The sequence below is a fragment of the Linepithema humile genome, chromosome 1 (genome assembly GCF_040581485.1).
Source record: "Linepithema humile isolate Giens D197 chromosome 1, Lhum_UNIL_v1.0, whole genome shotgun sequence".
NCBI lineage: Eukaryota > Metazoa > Arthropoda > Insecta > Hymenoptera > Formicidae > Linepithema > Linepithema humile.
In genome coordinates this window covers 7,085,280-7,102,945 of record NC_090128.1, presented here as the reverse complement: position 1 = coordinate 7,102,945, position 17,666 = coordinate 7,085,280, and the positions used below count along the sequence as shown (strand labels likewise).

The 17,666-nt window shown below is 33.3% G+C and overlaps 1 protein-coding gene across 6 annotated transcripts in view; it reads left to right on the top strand.

Annotated features, from left to right (window-relative positions):
* Positions 1–17,666, top strand: part of LOC105679716 (secretin receptor) — a 40,054-nt gene that overhangs the window by 14,945 nt on the left and 7,443 nt on the right. For all 6 annotated transcript variants that reach the window (XM_012379915.2, XM_012379911.2, XM_012379913.2 and 3 more), the window contains 2 exons: positions 9,017–9,097; positions 15,615–15,708. In XM_012379915.2, coding sequence (XP_012235338.1) covers positions 9,086–9,097; positions 15,615–15,708 — 106 coding nt within the window. In that variant the 5' untranslated portion in view covers positions 9,017–9,085. The remainder of the gene's footprint in view (positions 1–9,016; positions 9,098–15,614; positions 15,709–17,666) is intronic.

The following is a 17,666-nucleotide window of genomic DNA, read 5'->3' as shown; positions in this document are numbered from 1 at the left end:
CATTAATTACGTTAAATGGTACGATAATATTTAATTGGAAAAGTGATGTATAGTAGGTTCAAAGAATTATCTCTTTCGTTTTTTTTAATGATCCTTTTTTACCGATTTTATTCGATAAATCAAACTGATAAATTCGATAAATGTGTCACTTTTAAGATAAATCCTTCAATTTGAAATATCTCACGGTACGATTGACGGGTATTATTCGGATTATTAGGTTCATAGGTAATGAATTCCATTGTGATGTGAATAAATAAACATTACAAACCGACAAAATGATTAAACGTATTAAAATTAAATGTTTCACTAAGTAGTGATATAACAGAGCTATACATATGTATATTATGTACATATTCTGTTCTACAAGGTAGAAGTAGCAGGAATTAACGGATATTGTATGCTTTCTTCTTTTTAAATAGCATATTGTTCTCATTTACTACAAATTGCTATCTAATGATATGCTTAAATGTTTAACATTAATTTTTTTAAGCTGTTAAAATATTTAAAATAATAATAGCGTACTTTTGTGTATATTGCTAGTATATATTCAGTAGCTAACTGTAATATTAAAAATTTAGGAATCTCCGATCGACATTCTGTATCACGATTATAAATAATCACACAAACTCATATCTTTTCATATATTACATATGTATATTACATATGGGAAATTATTCTATATCACACTGAGATTTATTTAGTCATAGAGCATATCTTTCCCTCTTTATCCCAAGGGATACACCAGACCTACGCGAACCACCTACGAAGAGCTTCAGTATGTGAACTTGAAAATTGTGTACTTGAAAAAGCAGTATAAGAGCTGCCTGAACTTTTGCGCAATATTCTCCGTAGTAAATTACGACGTTTTCACGCACCGAGATTTAATAAATAATAAATATCAGGCGTTCGTGTAAATGACTTGTGCGAAAAAAATTTGCATTATTCAATCTCGCTTTGTAATGAAAAAATTAAAATTTAATGATGTTAATAATGTTTTCGTATAACATGCAGATTGCCAAGGTCACGGTCAAGATCAATGTTGATAAGCTTACGTTTATCCAATAATCAGGATTAACCTTTTTCAGTCGATATAACCGGTTCAACTTTCATCTGCCCTTGCGAACCGCTTTTATTGACTAAGGGAATACTGAAGCTAGGAATAATTAATCTGTCGGGTAGAGGGAAATTTGCTCGATCGGAGTACCGGTTGGACAGCCTTAAATCACTTCACAAATGAAGGTGATGATTATAACTCTTGCTGAGATTGCTAGTTACTAATTAAGTAGTACTTGTGCGTTCCCTCCTTCTCATTTCTCTTTTCCATTTTAACACCAACGTTATTCGATTCACAAAATGTGTTTGCCTCTTATCTGAAAGTTTGTTTCTATCCTTTAGACATTTATTGTAACGATTCCCTCGGTACTTTCGCTAAACTAGATGGAACAATTGTTTTTGTATATTTCATTGCAAAGTTGGGAAACGTTTTGCGAGAATTTGAATGGGATAGCTTAACAATATTTTTTTCTTTTTACATTCGTTACATTTTGTCGTTAATTAGGTGGTTCAAACTGAGTTTATATGTACACATATATGTACCATTCGTGAAAATTTAAACATTATTTAACATTAAAAAAGATGGGATTTTTTTCATCGTTAATATTGAAATGTTATATAAAAATCCTACATGTAGCGAGTAAAATGAATTTCGTAGAAAAGATTCAGGAAGAGTTCCGTGTTCTGTAAATAACCATCTCTGACATCATGACGACCATGCGCATAATTACGACTAGATTACAGTTGCGCGACCTCGCAATCCTTAAAATAACCGGGCGCAACGAGCTTAGTCTGCAAGAAAGGAGCCCTCTGAAAGGAGGGTCTGTGATTAACAAATCTAGCGTCTTGTAGGCGTTGAGATTGGCGCAGACTTGAAAGTTTAAACCAGGCGTGTCTCTTCCATCGAAACCAGATTACCTCTTCCTCTGTTACGAAACGAGGGTAGGTGTGTTAACGACGAATATTGCGTTTGTCTCTGCTTCTTACAAACAGGACGACGCGTAATTATAGACAACGCGCATCACCGCGTCTTTAGGAAAATGCAGCCTATAACTTAAAGTATAAATATGCGACGTTAATATCGTGTACTATCCAATCATTGTCTTCAATTTATCACGCTAAAGCTTACATCGAATTAAGATCATAAATAATTTGCTTAATATTAAAATCTCAAATAAAGCAAACTGTGTTAATTTTATAAGACAATGTCGTTGTATTAATTATTAGAAAATCGGAAAAAAATATAATTTCTTTTCACAAGATAAATGGAGTAAATTTTTACAAGATGAAAGGAAAGCGCTTTGAATATTTTTTGGATAATTTATAGAGCGTTATTAAAATACTGCATTAGAGACATGAATTAAAAATCGATTCTAATGATGATTATCGTAAAAATTATTTTAGCATTGCAGATGATTATCTATCTTTTGATATCATTGAATAATTTTGTGACGTTCCATGTGCTCAGTGACTTTTAGTTTCGAGCGGAATTGAAATTCCGCAAGGCTCTCGAGAAATCGAGGAAGCGTCGGGATAGCGTATGCGAACCACATTATCCTGGACAAGTTCCACGATGTGGCTAGCCACCGCAGCATCCCAATTGGCCGTTCCTAGCCTTTTCTCTACATCATGACGGTTCCTATCCATCTCAATCTTCTTACTATCCTTGCACGAGTTGGCGAATCCTACTTACGCAACCGACTGCGTGTATCTCTGAGCCTTATTTGCGAATATTTCTGCAAACGCGAGCGTTATACAAGCCTCCGAGAAATGTTGAAGATATTTTATAAATATCTAGAAAGTATTCAGGAAGTATGTTCATGAAGTATCCGGAAAATACGAAATGCAAAAGTGACCTTCGCAAGTGGCAACATCCGTTACACATCTTTCATCTAAACGAAGGAACGATCGGAAATGTTAGCTTTCGCTTTTTACGACTGCCAGATACGTTAAAAAGTAGTTCAAAGAAAGAAATATGCTTTTTGCGCAGCGTGACTCAGAATTCTGAACTGATTTTTAATGGCAGATTCTTGGATCGGTTTGGAATTGGTCTTTTAGTAACAAAAGTAGAACGACAGCAATTTATTTGTATTTTGGCAGTATGAATCGCACTGGACGTATTAAATTATAGATGAAAAACATTAAAGATATTTGTATTTCTTTATTTCTTGGGTAAAATTTTTTTATTTCAGTGTAGTTTGTGCAGTGCGGAGAATTCGTACTTATCACACAATACAATCGCTTATATATATATATATATATATATATATATATATACGATTTAAAGATGAACAAAATCGAAAATTGCTGCATTTACTATGCTGTATTTGAATAGAACATGCACGTGAAAATCGAAGCCTTTTTATATCGCGAACGCCAAGGCTCTTCAAACGTAGAAGTCTGCGCGAGTTAGCTCGCGGATGTGATAAAAGCATCTTCGGAAAATGTGGAAAGAAGCCGTTCTTTCGCCTTTTCACTGGAAGTATCTAATGTTTTTTTCTTCTGACGCGTAAATATAGACGAGGTTGCAGGTTGCTGCAAACAATATTGCCACAAGAAAAATATTTCGAACCGGAACAAAAGCATCCAATCATGTAAAAAGTAAATATTCATCGCGGGAAATATCGCGTCTAATAACATCAATAGGTAGAAAAATTGTAAACTGGATTTAGCTGATTACAGCGGCAAATTTCAATTAATTGATAATTTCTGATAATTTGCAATGCAAATTTTTTAATGGAAAGCAAAGGATTATTTAATAATTTAAAAGATGTTAAAAATAGAAAGATTTATTTACAGCTTTTTCGCTGCAAGACAGGACACATATATCTATCCTCTGTTTACTATTCCATTCAAAAATTCCATTAGAAATAATGTGAAACGTAACTCGAAATGCATCCATGAATAATATAATAACCGATTACATAAAATTATACATTTACATATTTTTACTGTGGCGAACGGTGGACAGTGAGAAACAACTTGTTGGACAGTGTAAAGCTTAGTCACGTATCGTGAATCCATTTTCAGCGATTTCTGCCAATATTAATCGATCGATCGGAATAAAACGAGCAACACGCGAGCAGAGCGTAGAATCGCAAATAAATATCCACTTATCCGGCGGATTTATGTGACGAGTGGATTCGCGAAGCCGCGAACGGGCCACACTTCTGGGCTTTCGCCGCGTGACATACTCCGAAATAGGCCATCGGGATATATGTGCCACTGGGTGGAGGCAAGAATTAAAATGACGGTCCCTTGAGTGTTTTTAACTTATCGCGTGACCTTTCCGCTATCATGTTATTGTAAACGGTAGCTTTCTTTAGTATCTTTTTTTTTTTCACCGACTAATTGGCGCGCTGGTAATTGGTACGTGTATGAACTTTTTATTCGAGTCACGCATTTCGAGGAACTTAACTGAAATGAAAGCCTGCTTAACGAACGTCACGTCACGTGGCAGACGAGTAAAAAGCTGAGGGAAAATAGGATCAGCGTTTTACGAGGATTTGTGGATGATTCTGCGATTAAATTGCTGATCTCAAAAAATAATATTATACATTTTAGAATTCTGTAGGTATTCTCGTGCTTTTAATAACTCGTCTATCCTATACTTTGACGTATAACATTGTACAGTATAAGTAAGTTACGTCAACTATGTGTAAAATATCTCCTCTCATATCTAAGCGGGATTGACTTAAAACTCATTAGGCTTGCAGAATCTTGTTTCGCATCGCTATTGCGTAGACGCAACGTCAATACTTAGCAAGAATATGAAAGCTTGGAACTACCTCACGCTGCATGCAATATAAATGAGTGACGCTATTCTTCGTCTTAAATAGAACATTCATCCAACCTACCAAGTTAACGAGAAACTAATAACTTTCCATTCATGTAAAAATGTAAAAAGGATATTTACAATAATAACAATCAGAAATTTTTCTTTTGTTATGTGTAAACTTCTCGCATTGAGGTACAAAACATTCAAGATTCATCGATTAGCTAAAATATCAATCTTTGAACAATATGAGATTCATCATTTCTTTAATAAAATTGTGGACGTGTTTATTCTTTCGCGTCAATAAACTGATCAAGTTTTACACATGCAAAAAAGTAACGAAATTTGAATTTATTTTTAAATTATTGCAGACCTTTTGTTCACATTATCAAAGCTGTTAATTTTTCTCTTGTCGTTATTGTCAAAAATTTGCATTTCTGACCGGAATTATTTTCAGCATTCCAACTATCAATGTCATGAAATTTCTTTCTATTACTCATGCTACAGCCAACTCAGTATTCTCCACATATCGCATCCGAATCAGCGAACCGCAAAAGCTCGTCACAATGGAATACGTTCTCGTCTTCTGATAAGCTCTACCCTCCGACTAATGCGAATGTGTGTGTGTGTTGCTATCACATATACAACATTATTCAGAAACGCTTCTTTATAATATTCTTTTTCATTCTGCATAATTTTCGAACACGTTCTTTCATCATCCTCAATATCTGTCATATATTCTTTCAATATTGTATCTCATATTTTTTTAATCACGAGCATCAATTGCAAAAACATCAACAATGAATATTTATCAAGAAACATTGAAATTGTATCTTTAATGTAAGACCTAAAAGGCTTAATGTTAAATCATCGCGCTTGTATTTACCGTCAAGGTAAGAGAACTTAACTAGAGAACTTGAGGAACTGACATTTTGGCGTAAATTAAATGAAGTGCAAAACGGTCGAAATACCGACTATTTAACGGTACGAAACAGGGCGCAAGGAATACGCGATGCTATTGAAACGCGCTCGAGAATACTCTTAACCCAGTGCCTGACCTTTAAACTATAGTTTAACTTGGTTTTGCCTGAGACGTTAACTGCAGTCCGAAGTAACGCGAGAAATATTACCATACTGTGAAATTGATGTTATTTTTATTTAGATATATAATAATTTTTAGTGACGGAAGGTACACATGAACATTCCCCAAATTCTAATTTCTGTTTCAAGCTGCAATATTTAATTAAATGCAAATGCTACATCATTTTCTCCATTTCTCTACATTTGTTTGACTATTATTTATTTAGTTCACTTCTCTACATTTATTTGTGGAACTTTACTTTCTAATGAATTTATAATCAGGACATCTACAAAGAACGATGTCTCAATATCTGATAACACCTAAAATATTTATCGTAAAAATAATTCCGCATTTGTCAAAAAAATCTGTCATTAAAATTGAGTGCAGGTGAAACTGAATAGTTTTAACAAGCAGATATACATGCAGATAATAATTAAACATTTTTTTAGAATGTGACATACTTTCGAATAGATAATGGAGAGTACTTTTCATTATAAAAAACCCATTGCACAAAAACAAGAACGTACATAAATATTGAAAGAAAGAAACATTTTTAAATAACATTTAGAATTTATTTTTTGCCCAACTACTGTTGATTTTGAAAAAAGCATGATATCTTAATTTAAACTCATTAAAAATTATAAATAATTCTTACAACGGTATAATTGACTTTGTAAGCATTGTCTCAAGGGAGCGGCTTTCTCCTTAATTGTTTGAGCGTTCGCGCTATTGGCTTTATCATTATTTTACCATCGCAAATTACATCTATATTAATTTAACCGAAGCGTACGCCATCTTATTCAACACGTGGACTACTTTCATTGCCGATGATCAAGCCGGAAGCTTCACGAAACAACATCTCTCAAGTACCTCCGGCACTCGAACATCTCTCGAGACTCTCGAAATCGCAGTGTACGCTGATCTATTTAAATCGCGATCCTGCGTTGTCGCGTTGAAAGGCGCGTAACTATCGACCGATAAGTCGTGAAAAACATGCGTAATAACGCACCTAAGTTTCAATAAATAATATTGCTCTTGTCCAATTTTTGACAAAACAGCAATGCTTCTGTAAGTGATAAAATTATTTAAACACAATAAGAACCAAAAGAATGCGGATGTTAGTGTGCGAAAAACAATTTATTGTAAAAAAAAAAGATAGTACAACAGAAAAATATGTAAAAACGAAATGTTTCGGACTTCCTTCTGTCTAACGGTGATGTCCGTTGAGTGGTTACGTGAAAACCCGATGACGGACGACATCATCGTTAGACTGAAGAGGATCCAGAATATTTCGTTTTTACATATTTTTTCTGTTTTGAACTTTATTTTCTACTATATATATATATATATGTATGTATCTCGCCCAAAATTTTGTATAAAACAAAACAGATTTTAGTTATATTATATCTATCGTATGAAAAGACAGTCGTTAAGTTTTAATACGATTTGAGCTTTATATTACAGTGCGTGATCTATTGTTTGCACCAATATTCTTCGCCTGTTCATTAATTTGATTAGATCCGTCAAATTTGACATAATAGTTAACGATGTGTCACAGAGATAACCATTTGGGAATACATATGATCGATAATGTGACGTGTAGCTGACGCGTATATAGCGTATCTTTGCCATTTAAATTCCGCAGCTCGCGATACGAAATAATTTTACAATGGACGAGTCCATTGTTCATGATCGTTGTTCATTTTACTTTGCTTTTAATTAGCCATTTGATAACTTTACTGATAGCCTTGGGGTAATATATGTAAAGTTGGTATGCACGCATGCATACAGATGACTAAAGACACAATATGCCAGCAATGCCAAATTCATATTGCTTGTAAATCCAAATGTAACTGGTGGTTGAACGTTGATTCAGTAAACTATTTGTATTTAACTTCAAGATTCCAGAGATTGCTCTGCATTACATCCCTTCACTTTGTGGCTTCAAATGTAATCCTCTATCAACTTAATATAAATTCTTTTATAAATTAAATTTAAATAGAAACAATTTCTGATAAAGACCTTTCTTTGACGCAATTCTGCGCTCTTAATTTATCAATTTTTACGATCTTGCACGATTAATGGCTTATATCTATTATACTTATTATTGAATTAATATGTTAGCGCAAGATATTAACACGGCTGTTCTCTTTGATCGATTGCCTGTAATGATTATCGTATCCGAATAATAGACTAAAGGGCGCAGTATCATGATAGAAGAAAAGGTGTTGGTTGTCTAACCTACTAATACACGACTAATTAAATGACAAACAAGGGTGTGTGAGGACATTTTATGTATCATCGTTAATTTACTACATCGAGATTTCATAAATTAACCCTCGTTCAATCGTTTATCGGCTCAACCCACGCGATCAATTTCGTAATGAATTTTCGCATGACTTGTATTTTCGTAGAACAGCGAATGGCATGATATAATTTGATCATTTTGTTTTCCTCTTTCTATTTTTACAATGAGTTTTTGCGACTAATTTATTTTTTGTTAGCATAAAGATTAAACATTAATCATTTTTATTGATATTTTATATATAAATACTTGTGTGTATTTTATATAAAAACTCACATCGAAAATATTATTGTTCCTGTACACTCATATTTCTATTAACTTTTATTATTAAAAGTACTGACATGGAAATTGCTTTTACAATGTGTCAATGTTTATCGCCAGCCGAGCGAGTGATTTGACGAGTAAAAATTCATTTATCAAAATATTGTCAAATTTCGTGGTCGCAATTTTATCAAATATTATGCTCGGTAATAACAGTCGATTCTCGCGATTATTAGGTACAAGCGAGGCCGAAGCCACGTCAAAGCGTTTCCCTCATACGACAAGAGGATAATCGGTCGTGCTTCTCGTTGTATATGCTTATTACAACAAACATAAAACCGCACAATAATTAACATTTCATGTTTCAAAGCTAATAATTGAAAAATGATGACCACAAAATGAGTAACATTACTGTGCACAATGTCGTGAATATCAAACAATGTCGGCAACAACGATAGTCAATTATAAAGAAAAAGCGCCAGTCTATCTTCTGTCACGGTATCGGGTCGATGATTAATTAATAATGCGCTATATGTTTCAGAATACACTGCTTTGAGGGTCGAAAGAAGCGCGATCACGAGAAAAAAACGGACAATAATAAGAAGTCATCATGGAAACAAATGTAAGTAAAATCAACTTTATTGTTTATACATGCTAATTAGTTATATGTTTATACATGCACAAACAAATATAAATAAAATTAACTTTATTATTTACACATGCTAATTAGTTATACGTTTATACATGCTAAGTTATAATATATAAATTATAAAATAATTTTAATAATTTATTGATCTTAATTTTTGCCATTTTCTGGTTAAAGTAACATGTATCTTTTTGCACTAAAAAAACAAGAAAAAGTCGAAAAGAAAATATCGAACTGTTTTATTGTCATTTTGTTAAGTTATATAATTTAATTATATACGCAATCTATTCGTAATCTTAATTTTAAAAAAGTAGTTATAATTATAATATTAAATTTACATTTCTTACTGGTAATGTATTTTTTCTGCATTAATTAATTTTATTTTGTGTAAAAGCTTTTAGTCGAAACATTATTTTCACAATATTCATTAAACTATAAATATGTCATAAATTTTCCTACTTGTATATCGTCAGTATTAATTAAATGACAATAATTAAATTATGATGCCATGTTTTGTTACGGCGAGAAAGGTAAAACAAACCCGAGAATTTCGATTAATTTGAATGGATCTCAAAATAAATAACGGTATTGACTCGGTTATCGTTTTACTGCCAAGAACGAAGCACTCTTGGCTATAAGCATGCCATAAAAATGATTAGGCGTATTTTCAGCAGTTTATTAGATAAAATAAATTAGCATTTCCAGAATCCTTTTATAAAAGAATTAGAAAAAACAAGTAAAAAATAAAAATGTCATATAGAAATAATCTTTATTCAACATACATTTATTTAGTCTCTGCTGTTTTAACAAATGAAAAATAATCTTAATTGCTATATAATACACCACGCAAAACTTGAAGACGTTTTTGATGCCAGTCAGCATCCTAAGCTTTCAGTTTATCGATGCTTACACGAGATGTTACGATTCGCAGAATATTTACTGAATATTTCCACCAATATCTATAAATCTTTATGAAGAGATAATTCGTTAGAAGCTCAATCGCAGACTATCAGCAAACATCACAGTTAACGTTTTCTTTGACGTATCCAATAGAAAATAGCTGGAAGGGTCATTTGGGCCGATATTTTCTAGAGAGCTCTCAGATGGCCTTTTGCGTGACGCAATTAACTTCGCTTTCTAGGTTTTCTTTGCCCGCCGGTCCTCAAAACGAATTCAATTTAGATTATTGGTATGAAAGCTTAAAAGAATTTGTACAATTAGCAATTTTAAATACAGATTAGTTTTGACTTGCGTTTTATTTTTCTTCTGGATTTCGCAGCAAGTGCACTTTCAAAATTATGCGCATTGTTTTCAAGTTATTTTCAAAGTTATTTTTTAATGACTTTTGTGAATAATTTTGTGTGATTTATTTAATTCTTGCGCGATTCAAATTTCTAGAAAAATTTATATAACAAAACTTATAGAAAAAATTTTGTAATGTATGTTAACAACAAGAATAGAAACGCGATATTTAAACTCTCTTCGCAAAGGCGACGTTATTGGTGGAGTCTGACGAGACTACTTCATCTAAATCATCGCAATTAGAGACGTAGTTACATGTTACTTGCTGCACGAATAAAGCGGCATTATGCAATTCACATCGCGAAAACCACATGCAAAGAAAGTTTCAAGTGGCTTGTTGGCTGTAACAAGTATGTTATTTTCGACCCTGTTGCACTCGTCGCAATTCATTTCGTTTTTCCACCCGGCGAAGCCGAAAGTGCGTTAGCGCGATACATTATCTCATTTGCCGTGAAATTTTATTAATGTTATGTTAAAGTTAAATACATCTAAATATTTAACAATAATTACTGCATGACATATTTCTTGCCAAAATATGAACTTTAACATTTATATGAATTTATATATTATTAATTATGATTTACTTTTGCGGAAAAATAAAATGAGTTGTGATGAGAGAAAAGGCGTCTACATTGTTTCCGTAAAGCATTCAAATAAATAATTAATAATTTACCTCTTTTTGCTTATTTAAAGATAATTTAAATCTTGCAATTTTTCTTATTTTTAAATTTGCATTTTGCGCATATTTTAAAAGAAGAAAATAAGAAGATAGAAAAAAATATAACACAAGGAACTTTAATCGCATTGATATTGTTAAGAGTTTATTATAATGAGTAATAAGCTTTTAATAATAATAATCTAATGATATTCCTGAACTTTTTTAGTGCAAACGTGTGCTCAATGAGCTTTTTCCGAGCTCATTCAGCGTTTCGCACGCGTATACGTAATGACTGTATTTTCCCTCGTCAACGAGAGCTTACGCGGTAGCTTTGCATGGCTCATAAATTACTATCATTCAGTATGATACAGCACATCTCATAATTTTCTCGGATTCTCGCGTGGAAACACGTCGGGAACCCTGTCAGGCGCTCTTTGCCGCGCCGCAAAAACTCGCGCTTTTCAACAAGATTTAAGCAAAACTTTGCTATAAGGGATTATCAATTTCAACAACAACGAGATTTTCCTTACGCTTTCTTTGCGATGAAAAAAACTTGCCTTTGAGAAAACCGTGCTCTAATTTGCTGCCGACCAGATCTCGTCCAGTCGCACACGCCCTCGAAAAGTACAGTAATGTGCGAGTTGAAAGTTATCGGCCTCTCATAACTTTTTAATGCATGCAAAGGTAAATAATCCGACTGTGCCGTCTCTTTGAAGATTTACTTTCTTGAAAAGATTTACTTTCTTAAAAATCTTGTTCAGTAAATTTAAACGAGACTGATTTTATAATTCGCGAATTATACGAAACGAATATCTAAGCGGACAAGTTGAACGCCGGAGAAGCGATATTTCGCACGCGGTAGGACTTTTGGTTACGAAGTATCAGCATTCGCTGTTATTGATGGCAGTCGTGTCCCAAATGTCGTCGTCGTTCTCGACAAAACGCTGACAAGTATCCTTTCAACACGGAAGACCCAAGTTCGAACTTAAACGAAATCCGACTGCTCGATAGAGAAGTTAACTTTCCGTGCGGAATAGCCATTTATTTACTACCCACGGGGACAGTTCTATATTTATGAACGCTCGTTTACGTCATATGTGTTACAGGGAGATATGAGGACCCATTTCCTCCTACTTATAAGTTACACGGAAGTATAAAACTCCTCGGCGGAAAGCAAGATATAAGTACGCTTTTTCAGGAATAGCGTCGCGCTTTGAAGTGCATCCACTGCACTCGAACGTTTGCTTTGGATATAAAATTATACACAAAACGACGTAAATAAATAAATTTTCCTGCAACAAAGTATCCAGAGAGAAAAAAGAGATGAAAAAAGAAATGCGCTTCAAGATTTAATTTTTTTAGATGAAGTTATTGCCGAGAAGATGCTTATACGTATAGTGTAACAAAAAATGTGCTCTGCGAAATATACATATATTTTTTCTCATTAAATATTTAAAGTTTTATAATATTTTTTTAACATTGCATAAAGACAGAGTATAAGAACAAATTTTTAAAGCTTATTAGAAAGATAGAAATAATAAATTTCGTACATGTCTCTAAATCTTTTTCAGAATTTTAGAAACATCTGATTATTTGCTTGAGCATATCGTTGCATATTGCGGTAAATGTATTTTTTTTAGTAATACGTACATTGTTTTTATGAAATAATCGTTAGTTGACGACAATTCTTGACGTCATGTACGACCCTCATTACGGAAGTTAATTATAGCAGCGATCTACATCGACAGAAAAGTTCTATGAAACTTTTATACGGGACTTAGCACCCGTGCTAGTTGAATTATCTTCGATTGTCTCGGAAATAAATTCGCACAAATTCTAAAGCCGAGATGTGAGAAAAAAAAGAGGATGCACTACGGATTCTCGGCGCGTTACTCTCGCGGAGTTTATTTCGAGTAAGCGACCTAGAATAATCGTGCGCGCGTGTTTTATGAGAAAAGTGCGCGACAGGCGGCATGCGGTAATGTAGGAAAGTCGGAAGGAAAATAAACAATTTTACCGCCTCGCACCGGGGGGATGACACAAGGAAGAATGCGCAGCGAACTATGAAACCGTTTGGAAGGCTTTTTCCGATGAGTTTCTAGGAGCCGAGCGCTCGAAGAAGGTAGCCGTAAACGGGTCGTATTTCCGTATTATGTAACGGGGATTTGCCTTCGAATAAAAACTATATTTCACCAACCTTTTAATAAAACACTAAGAATAGAACCCTTTGCTCTTTTGCACAGCTTTTCTTTAAATAAGCTCTTATTGTTACGCTTATAATATAATAACAGTAACAGTAATAACAATTATTATTAATGAGCTTGAACTCAAATAAACCAATATCATCATGTAAATTGCTTATAAATATCATATTAATGTTTGATTTCTAGAACAGAACACATTGTGTAATCCAGAGGTCATAAATTTATGTATTTAACGATGCCGCGTTTTCCATATTAATTTACAGCTTGATAATCAGTAGTTGTATTGCGTAAACAGATCTATTGACTGTTTGCACTAACATCTCTTCGTAAAAATGTATTGCCGAAATAATAATAATAATTTCTGAGAAAAAAGATCGTAAAGGTTGTTAGATAGGATTGTCGGGTCACCGAGACGACTAAACATCGGAAAGAAGCGTAACAAAACAGATAATGAAGCGAAAGAAAGCACAAAATGACAAAAGGAGCTTTGTGCATTCACGCTTGTACATTACATAGATTTGTAGAATAGCGTGCAACTTGGTATTCAAAAAGAAAAAATGTATATCGTTTGTCAACTTTAAAGCGCCATTTCGAAATAAAGATTTACTAGAGATGACAGAAAAAATTCTGGCTTTAAAAAATATTTGTGTAGACGAGAACGTGAAAAAATACGATTTCCGATAAGCGTTTAGCTCTTCGCGTATATTTTTTCCTCATTGGGGAAAACCAGGTCATGGGATTCCTCGGATTCCGTAACGAGAAGCTGCGATCGAAAAAAATAGATAAAGCGATAGAATCGAAGATATCAGCTTTTGCCAGGTTAAAATCACAAAGGCATTCGTTCCCGGTGAGCTTTTCACTTCCGCGTGAAAACGAACGCGAATTAATGTTTCTCGTGCGATTTTCCATGTTTCAATATGTGCATGCGCCGGTTCGATACGCCCGATACGCAAATTAAATACGGAGACCGGGAATATTTGTGCGGTAAACGGTATTTCCATTTAAAACATATATAAAATTGTTTTATTTAACTGGACTTTATTTAATAGATTTTTTTGCTCAAAATATAACCAAATCGACGAGCGTTCCAAACGTTGTTAAATATTGTTTAATTAATATTTTAAATTAAAATGCATATTAGATATCTATTATTAACATGAAACCAAATGAGAAAGAATTTTGTTAAATAGTCCGCAGTTGATTTATATTTGCGTAGGCGGATATGAAAATATAAGCGAGTAAAATAAATACGAGGAACGCATATTACACAAATAGACGGTTGCGGAATCTTGGACCGAAATGTATGTGTGTGTGTGGAAATGTTGCTGTCTAATATTATTTAAACCTATAATATCCTCTTTAGAGATAATATCGTATTCCAGTCGATAAATCCATCTCGCAGATATTATAGTTCCATCGTAATACATTATCGTCTATGAACAGTAATTTGTCATCTTTGTCCTTAATTGACCGATATATTTTCTCCTACTGCTTTCCGGATGATTGTATTCATTATTGTCACATGTGAGAAAATCATATGTGAATACTCGGAAGTATTGTCTTCCGTCGGCGCTGTCGCAAGAAGATAATGCGAGAGAAATCCTACCTTAAAAAAGGCATTTACTTTTTGTTATTTACTTTAAGGTCTCTTTTCTTACTACATGAACATTGCGCGTAACTTGCGTTACTAATTGGTTGTCATCGAGACAATTGCGTTTAACAGTCACCACATAAGTTTTAAAAAAAACCAGAAATATAGGTTAAACACGTTTTTTTATTAATCTGTAACTATTGTATTTTGTATTGATTTACAAATTGTCAAAAAAATAATTAATTATCTTTTGAACAGCGAAGGTCTGAGATTTTACACGGACGGCGAAGATGGGAAAATCCCAATAACCCTACAGATTTTTTTTTTTTTTTCCCCCCCCAAGGAAAACCAGAAATATGGGATTCGCGTTGCACGTTATTGCGTTATCGAGCGATTGTTATCTCGACGTTCGTGTTTATTGCGACGATTTTGTTTATTACCTATCGATTGTCATGAAGACGTTTTGACAGCTTGTACTATAACAGGTGTTTGAAAGCTTGTATCTTTGTTATTACACAAAAAGCAAAAGTGTTTAAAAAAGAAGGTAAAAATGTAAATTTTTACATAACGAAAAAAAATAGCGCGCGCTTGTGTAAAGTTAATAATTGAAATAAAAACTTAAAAAATTGAAATGCGAACTTTGAAAGTAATATTTAAAATCAAGCTACATAACATATGCAAGCTGTAATTTTCAATAATTATAAATGTTAATTCATATTTACATTGAATTTGTTTCAGAGGAATGGTGATATCAGCCGACTCCAGAATCAGTTGACCGAAGCGCTCGAATTGGAATCCAAGCGCTGCAATCAAGGAAATAGATTGAACACAGGTGAGCAGAACAGAATAATATTACAGGAATATATAATATTTCGAAAACTGTGAAATGCAAGAAGTATTGCCACGCACTAGACACTATTGATGTTTCAACGAAAAATCGATACGTTGCAATTGACATGGTTAAGCGCGATTAAACGCACGTTTAGTAAAATCTACCATGTACTCGAACGGTCTCGAATTAACGTTCTACACCTGCTTCGTATCAAATCATTTATAATCGCTCCATCGATCGCACATTCGATCTCTTCGTGTTTGTCTATTACGCAATAATTATGATTGATTGTTAGGTATCAACCGATTGTTTCTATTAATTAATATTGTTGGACAGCTTAGATAAATATAATAGAGATACTACGAGGCATTTAATTACGTCGCAATAGAGTGATCTAATTGATTAGGCTATGTGTAATTATGATTTGTAATAGAATCGTAAATAATTAATTTTTCAATTATTTTCTAACGGAGTATTGTCAACAATATTTATTTCTCATAATTGATATTTATTTTATTATAATTATGTTTATTGCAATATCTATGCTATTTAAATGTCCTTTCTATAATAATTTTGCAATTGTGACTTCAATATTCCGAGATCTTTAATTCCTTTATTTTTATATTCTGAGCTCAAATTGCGAAATAATTTTAATTTCTTGTTTTGTTCGCGATTTTTGAGAACTAAAACAATCTGCGCCGCGCTTGGAAACGTTGCGCGGCTGGCATCAGCGAAAAGTAAACAATTCAGAATGAACTCGCAGGCTATCAATTTGCATAATGCATCTGGGAAGATCGGGAGATAATGCACGCAGCACATGGACTAATGTCGATCGCACGCGTTCACACGTGTCACGGCTCACATTTTGCGTTTCCGCGCGTGTACACATACGCGTGAGTAAACAGCGTTTATAGAATGTCTCCAGAGCAATTAATGTCGCAATTAATCTCACATCACGATGCTGGTCCGTTTAAGCAGCTTGGTGAAATCACATGCAAAACTAGTGAGCCGTCACTAATTACACCAGCAACACTGGATTGCGAATTTAAACGAGTTTCATGAGTTTCATTTATCACAATATTCGTATAATACGGGATGTTGCCAAACACATATCAATGTTACATCAAGCTATTCATTAAAGTTGGTTGCTTTATTAATTGGGACTTCAATTTTCGCATATAAATTTCTCCTTTAATTAATAAAGCAGAATAATTAAACATATTTAGAAATTTTCCAAAGGCCTCACATTTCACGGTTCGATACTTTGGACCATGAATTTCATTTATCATCGCTTTCACAATGGGAAGTTATATGGAATATCGTCTGACACGTGTCATGCAACATCGTTATATTCAATAAAGTTAGTTATTTTGTTAATTTAAATTTCTATTTTTACACATGAATCTTTTTGATTTAACAGAGTGGAATAATTAAATGCATAAAAAAAAGCATAAAAATTTGTTCAAAAAGCCTAGAATTTCACAATTTGATGTATTCGTTAAAGAAACTCCAGTTTTCCATTACAACTCTTGCTTTTAATTCGGAAAAACTGGAGTTGAAAGAAAGATAGTTACACAAAGAAGCTCCGATAAATTGTTTTACTGTTACGACTGTTAAGAAACCGCAAATTTAAATACAGCTTGAAGAAATGAAGGATTCGCGAACAGTATTGCGATATGAAAAATAGTCTATAAAGTTACACCGGGTTAAAAGTACTTTTAACTTTTAATAATTTTCTGCCGCTTTACATAATTCAGTTTTACTACTATGCATAATTTATAGGATCTAGATTTTAACCGTGGCACTCGACGAAATATAAAACTTTTTTACTAACCGAATACATGTATACTTATTACAGGGTACATTAAAAGTCGTTTTTGCATAATCGTTCTATACATTTTTTTGTTCCTATTTTGATAGAATTTGAATTTAGATGCGTATTTTTTACAATTTTAAAT